General features: G+C 37.4%; 1 protein-coding gene across 1 annotated transcript in view; it reads right to left on the reverse strand.

The window, feature by feature from the left end:
* Positions 1-753: 753 nt before the first annotated feature.
* Positions 754-7,735, reverse strand: part of LOC106879364 (uncharacterized) — a 16,728-nt gene continuing 9,746 nt past the window's right edge. Inside the window, exons 2-3 of the mRNA XM_052971909.2 lie at positions 5,356-5,529; positions 754-4,192 (exon numbers count right to left, since the gene is read on the reverse strand). Of these exons, the coding sequence (XP_052827869.1) occupies positions 3,885-4,192; positions 5,356-5,529 (482 nt within the window). The 3' untranslated portion in view covers positions 754-3,884. The remainder of the gene's footprint in view (positions 4,193-5,355; positions 5,530-7,735) is intronic.

Below are 7,735 nucleotides of genomic sequence, written 5' to 3' on the forward strand. Positions count from 1 at the left end.
GTGTGTGTGTGTGTGTGTGTGTGTGTGTGTGTGTGTGTGTGTGTGATTGTTCCCTCATTACCCCTTGACAACAGGTGTTGGTGTGTTTATGCCGCCGTAACTTAGAAGTTCAGCAAAAGAGATTGGTAGAATGAGTACCAGTCTTAAAAAAAGTACTGGGGTTGATGCATTCAACTATAAATTCCTCTGCCCCAGTATGGCTGCAGTCTAATGACTGAAACAAGAAAAGAAAATTTAAAAAAAAAAACATTTTGTAAGAGTGGCTGTGTGGTAAGTAGCTTGCTTACCAACCACATGGTTCCGGGTTCAGTTCCACTGCATGGCACCTTGGGCAAGTGTCTTCTACTATAGCCTCGGGCTGACCAAAGCCTTGTGAGTGGATTTGGTAGACGGAAACTGAAAGAAGCCCGTCATATGTATGTATATATGTGTGTGTGTCTGTGTTTGTCCCCCCCCCCCAACATTGCTTGACAACTGATGCTAGTGTGTTTACATCCCCGTAACTTAGCAGTTCGGTAAAAGGGAACCAATAGAATAAGTACGAGGCTTACAAAGAATAAGTCCTGGGGTTGATTTGCTTGACTAAAGGCGGTGCTCCAGCATGGCCACAGTCAAATGACTGAAACAAGTAAAAGAGTAAAAGAGTATTTTGTCTGACATGGTAACGATTCTGCCAGTTCACCGCCTTGACCTTTGCTATGAATTATTCCACAACAAAATGCATTATATATTTAGATACAAGAACACAGAAGATATATTTATCAGTCTTTTATTTAACAATCTGAATAGGATTAAAAACAAAACAAAAGGAAAAACATGCATGTCCACACACGTTAACAAACACATGTACACACACACACACACTTTATAAATAAGCGGAGAAACAAATAAGAGGAATACAGATATTCAAACCCGGCTTCGCTGTCTGACATGATTTTTCAACTTGGTTTGAAATCATTTGTCGAGAGAGTTTTGATGTCAAGCCCAGGGACACAGCAATAGATCTGTACCATGACATAAAGTGATGGCAAACTAATGAAGTATCTGCTACCTTGTTCATTCAGTTATTGCTGTATCAATATGGTTTATTTTTACATCGTTATGAAATCTATCATTTATAAATGGAGAAGGAATAGGAAGTTGGTCGTTCATGCTTTGACCATGAAAATTAACGAGATAACTTAATCGTTTACAAGTGTGAAACGAAATAGGATTGTTACTATAGATCTGAGATTTTATTGCTAAATGATAGAAACCTGAGATTATTTGAAGTTGTGGCATTTATACTTTTCAGTGAAATGGACAGCAGCTGGGAATGGAATCCTATGCAGTAGCAACCACTCTGAGAAGCAATACTGTGTATGTAAGTATGGTGGCAGAGATTTTTTCAAAGGGGTGAGATGGAGAAAGTTGGGATGTAAACATTCGCGATGCAAATGAAACTGGGCTATTTTTTAAGCAAAGGATCGATGCACTTAAGTCTCAATTAAACAAAATTAGCAGGAGTCGTGGAAATTCCGAGTTTCATAAATGTTCATAATTCTCTTTTGATGCATAAATTCATAGATTTTCTCAACATTGTGTTATCGAAAGTTTCTGGCAGTCTTCGATTTCCTTCCACAGTTAGGGCTATTGAAAGCTTGATACAGGAACCTGTTTAACTATGTTAACCTTTTGCTTGTCAAAAGTATTTTCATAAGTTTCTTCTAAACATCCGCACACTTTTTCAGACTATTAGTTAGCCTCTGTTTTAAATGTCCTGAGTAATATAAAGCTTCCATTTTACAAGCCTTAAGTTACTCTGATGGTTGAGAAAAAAATGGTTATTTGTATCATATATTTTGCATGGACGACAGAGAAATATGTCCTGTCTATTACATGTGATATACAGGACAGGCGAACAGTTAAAGATTTCGATTATGTCTTCGATGTTGTTCCATAGTTAAGTCTGCTGGAAGTGTAACACATGAAAACATATTACGAGAAGCAGAATAATATTATAGAAAGTTGGAAATTAGTGTAAAGTGGCGAAGAGAGGAAGAATAGCCTGATCTTTGACATTAAATATAATGGTTGCAATGATCAAGAACTGAGAAAAGGAGGAAAGTTCAGAGACGACAATTGGGGAAACGACTGAAGATGGCAACGAATTTGTAGTTTTTGGTTCCTGTTGATTTTTTAGGATAGAAATTAGATGTATACAGTAGGAAAATGAGTATTAGTGAAGTTTATCCTCTTTTAAATAAAAAGTATTAGTGACGTAAGAGATAGTGATATTGGTTTCAAATTTTGGCACAAGGCCAGAAATTTCGGGGGAGGGAATAAGTCGATTGCATTGACCCTGATATTTGACTGGAAGGATGAAAGGAAAAGTCAACCTTGGCAGAATTTGAACTCAGAACGTAAAGATGAACAAAATGCCGCTAAGCATTTTGCCTAGCATGCAAACAATTCTTCCAGTTGGTCACCTTAAGTGATAATAATATTAATGTTTAAAATATTTACAAGTCCAGATATTTGGAGGAGGCGATTATTATACCAATATTGGCACTTATTTTCTCAACATCAGGTGATGGCTGGTATAGTTGACCACAGGGTAATTTGAACTCGGAACTCGAAGAGACAATTTATTACTGTAATGAATTTTGATCGTACCTCTTACTATTCCGGCAATCAAATGGACACATTAATAATCCTGGACTAATTAATAAGTATTTCAAATTTTTGCCAGAAGGGCAGCTTGGGGGAGAAAGGGACGAATCGATTACATCAACCCCAGTGTTCAACTGGTACTTATTTTATCGACCCCGAAAGGAGGAAAGGCAAAGTCAACCTCGGCGGAATTTGAAGTTAGAATGTAGCAACAGATAAAATACCACTAAACATTTCATCCAGACTGCTAACGATTCTGCCTTTTCGCTGCCCTCCTGGACTAATTAATAATATTAATTTATATTAGAGGAGCAAGACAACAAATTTTGGGTTGACATACATTTGATGATATTGCCTCGGGATGCGACTGGTATGGTTTTTAATGGGTAAAGTCAACCGTGGCAGGATTTAAGCTTAGAGTGTGTTGGGTTGTAACAAAATACCGCAAGACATTTTTACCGTATACCCAACAATTCTGTCACTCTACCACTTTTATAGATATAAATACTAGTTTCAAATTTTGGCACAGGGCCAGCAATTTCAGGGAAGTGGGTAAGCTGATCACATCAACCCCAGTGTTTTACTGGTACTTATTTTATTGACTCCAAAAAGGATGAAAGGCAAAGTTGACCTTGGTGGAATTTGAATTCAGAATGTTAAGATGGAAGAAATGCTGCAAAGTGTGTTGACAATTCTGTCAGCTCACCGCCTCAGAAATATAAATATTGGAAGAAAAGAGAGAGAGAGAGAGAGAGAGAGAGAGGGAGGAAGGGAGAGAGATGAGTTGTTCTAAAAGTTATTATGCTGATTGTACAAACAGATTAGTCAGGAAATCAGTTGGTAATAAATTTGACAAATCCTAAGAACTTTTGGACCTGGAAATTGTTTCTGGTCCTGGTCAAGGAACAGCAACGATTTTTAGATACAATTTTTTGCAATGCTGTCATGCCAAGACTGAGCAAACAAGTTGAAAGCTTCACTAAACTTCATTAAAAAGGCATTGAAAATGTTGCATTAGTCTCAAGAGTCTGAGAACACACTGGTACCTTGTAGTAACTGTATGCATCCAAAAACACATGAAACTGGAATCATCTCAAAGAGCTGTTGATGTCTTTGAAATTATGGCAGTTGACCAGAATTAAAACTGGGAACTTTATCTGTAAAAGACTTCTTACTATTATTAAAAGAACAATAGGGTTGAGTCTTAAGAGCAGAGTCAGTCTCTTCTTTTTTCAAGAATGTCTTGATTTGTGTCGGTGATATTTCTTTACCATGGATTTTAATTTGTCCATAGCTTCAAATATACCATCACCAGTTGTAGCACAAGTCGACTGAATATGCCATCGGCGGTCATCTAGTTTACTTAAGTTTAATTTATCTGTTATCTCCGATACAGACAAAGCATTCGGTAAATCTTGTTTATTGGCTAAAATTATTACGGGTACATCTTCCATTTCTTTCTGCCGTAAAACTGCATTCAATTCATAACGACTTTCTGCCATTCGATTCTTATCAGCACTATCAACAACATACAGCAAACCTGCAAAATAAGAAATACACAAATTAGACATTTTGTTCATTTTTCATCCAGCTAAATAAAAATAAAAAAAAGGTCAATTTCTGTATTAAATATATTTTTGTTGTTGTTTGTCTTACTTTTCACTGAATGCCAATCTATCTGTAACTGATAATTTAGTATATAGAATTTAACGATCAAACAGACTCCAAAAGGACTGATGTTGGTCCGTGTTGGTAGACTTATATCCCAATTCCATAATGATAATAATATTTACACAAGCATTACTGTTAATGTTTAAGTAATATTTTGTAATGTACCAGCCATTTCTTGTAAAACTGTTACCAGTGTTAAGTGCAGTGATAAAATGACATTATTTAATGAAAAAATGTTATAAAGTATCCATTTGATAGTATATAAGATGCACACTTTGCCAAAGAAAATTTTTTAAAATCTCCCTCTGTCCTATATACAAAGTTAGTCTTTCCATAAGCTAATTTTGTCCCCAACATTTAGTGTGTGTGTGTGTGTGTGTGTGTGTGTGTGTGTGTGTGTGTGTGTGTGCATGTCTTTGGGTTTGTCCTTCACCACTTGACAACCGGTGCTAATTTCTTTACACCCCACCAACAAATTAGCTGTGTGGCAAAAGGGAACAATAAAATAGGTACCAGACTTTATGTACTGGGGTTGGTTTGTTGGACCAAATTCTTTAAAGATGGTGCACCAGCATGGCTGCATTCAAATGATTGAAACAAGTAAAAGACGAAAGATATGAGGTCAAAACTCTTAGCTGCAATGGCTAAAGCAAGCCTGGCCAATTCGAATTACATTGCGGGCCACTTTAACCACAGAAAGGTTCTAGAGGGCTGCTTGTATAATTTATGTACTAACAGTCAAATAATCAAATTACAGAATCAAGAATTTTGCATACTTTTTGTTTGTTTAAAATTATAAAATTGTAGGTTATTGCTTTATTGTCGCTTATGAATTTTAAATTTATTTTGAAACAAATGTTTTACACAAACAATTTTATTTTGAAATTAAACACAATACTTCAAGAAAGTATCATGCAGGCCACCAGATAAAAGTCTGTGGGCTGCATGCAGCCTGTGGGCTTCTGGTTGGCCAGCCCTAGGCTAAAGCAAAATAAAGACGTTATGTATATATGTATTCAATGCTTAACTTACATGAAATGTCTTGGTAATAATGTTTCCATAGCGATCTAATTTTGTCCTGGCCACCAACATCCCACACAGTGAAAGACAATCCTTTGAATGTTACGGTTTCCACATTGAAACCCATGGTGGGAATTGTGTTGACGTATTCATTCAGTTTCAGTTTGTATAACAATGTCGTTTTACCTGTAAAAGAAGTAGGAAGGCAAAAAGTTAGTTTTTGCATTTAGATACTGAAATGAACATTGCAATGAAAAGTTAATGAGGAGGGTGTGGACGTCGATGTAGCCCTGCTAGAAATAGCAACCAAAGAAAGAGAGAGGTGGAGAAAGGGAGAGACAGATGGAGATAGAGGAAGGAAGGAGAGAAAAACGGTGAGAGAAAGAGAGAGAAAAGTGAGAGAAAGAGTGAGAAAGACAGAGAGAAAAGAAGAAATAAAGGAAAAGAAAGAAAAGGGAGAGAAAGAAAGAGGCTTTACAATGTCTTATTCTAATCTCATTCGTATCGGGAAGGTATAAAGGAAATTGAATCAGTATTTGACTGTTTCTTAAATTTATTGACCTCGGAAGGATGAAAGGCAAAGTTAGTCTTGCTGAAATTTGAACTCAAAACGCAAAGGCCGTAACTAAAACACTGTAAGTATTCAGTCTGACGCTCAAATGATTCTGCTAATTCATCATCACCTGGTTTGTTAGAAATAATAAGCCCAAGAGGAGCGTCTACATGGCCTTGTGGCATTTTTGAAATAACAGCCAAATCTCCCTCAAAACATTCCAACCCAACTGATTCAAAAAAGATGAAGATAGAAAAAGGACACATTGAATAAGAATAAAAGACATGATGGTTGTGGGTGGAACGTTTTTGATTGCTCGGTTGGGATCGATTTGTGGTGGTGATGGTGACTTTTTGAAAAAAGAAAAAAAAAAGGAAAATAATTTCTGTAGGCACAGGCATGGCTGTGTGGTTAAGAAGTTTGCTTTGTGACAATGTGGTTTCAGGTTCAGTCCCACTGAGCAGCACCTGGGGTAAGTGTTTTCTACTATAGCCTTGGGCCGGACAATGGTTTCTGAGAGAATTTGGTGAACGGAAACTATGTGAGAGTTCCCCCTGTGTGTGTGTGTGTGTGTCCCCTGCTTGACAACCAGTGTTAGTTTGTTTATGTCCCCATAATTTAGCAAAAGAAACCTCTGGAATAAGTACCGGATTTTTTTTAAAAAAAGTTCTGGGATTGATTTTTTAAAACTAAACTCTTCAGTGTGGTGCTCCAGCAAAGTCACAATCTACTAGCAGAGAAAGGCAGCAAGCTGGCAGAAATGTTAGCACGCCCGGCAAAATGCTTAGTGGTCTGTTTTTATGTTCTACGTTCAAATTCCTCCGAGGTCAACTTTGCCTTTCCTCTTTTCGGGGTCGATAAATTAAGTACCAGTTGCATACTGGGTCGATCTAATCGACTGGTCCCCTCCCCCCAAAATTTTGTGCCTTGTGCCTAGTGTAGAAATCTACTAACAGAGAAACAAAAAATAGAATAAAAGAAAGTGACTTGTCAACATTCTTGCACGAGAGAATAATCCAGGTGACTTTCATTCACTGATATCTATTCAAAGCATTTGTAACAGGTGTTCAATTCAGATAAATAATTCCAGGTCACAAAACGTTTGACTGTACATCACATTGTTCTCTTGACTCCCATGTTTTTCTGGTTCAATTCATATACAAGTAATGACACTCTTTTACTCGTTTCAGCAATTTGACTGCGGCCATGCTGGAGCACCGGCCTTAGTTGAAGAAATCGAACCCAGGACTTATTCTTTGTAAGCCTAGTACTTATTGTATTGGTTTCTGTTGCCAAACCGCTAAGTTACGGGGACATAAATACACCAGCATTGGTTGTCAAGCAATATTGGGGGACAAACACAGACACACAAACAGATACGCACACACACATATATATATATATATATACATATATACGACGGGCTTCTTTCAGTTTCCGTCTACCAAATCCACTCACAAAGCTTTGGTCAGCCTGAGGTTATAGTAGAAGACACTTGCCCAAGGTGCCATGCAGTAGGACTGAACCCGGAACCATGTGGTTGGTAAGCAAGTTACTTACCACACAGCCACTCCTGCACCTATAAATGCTGCACAAATCTTTTATCTTTTACTTGTTTCAGTCATTAGACTGCGGCCATGCTGGGGCACAACTTTGGAAAACTTTTAGTCAAATGAATCGACCCTAGTACTTATGCCAGTTTTTTTAACCTAGTATTTATTCTATCGGCTTCTTTCGCTGAACCGCTAAGTTACAAGGACGTAAACACATCAACACCAGTTATCAAGTGGTACTGGGGGACAAACACAGACACACACACACATACATAACTATGAATTC

This window comes from Octopus bimaculoides, chromosome 11 (assembly GCF_046866305.1).
Source record: "Octopus bimaculoides isolate indiv1 chromosome 11, ASM4686630v1, whole genome shotgun sequence".
Lineage (NCBI taxonomy): Eukaryota > Metazoa > Mollusca > Cephalopoda > Octopoda > Octopodidae > Octopus > Octopus bimaculoides.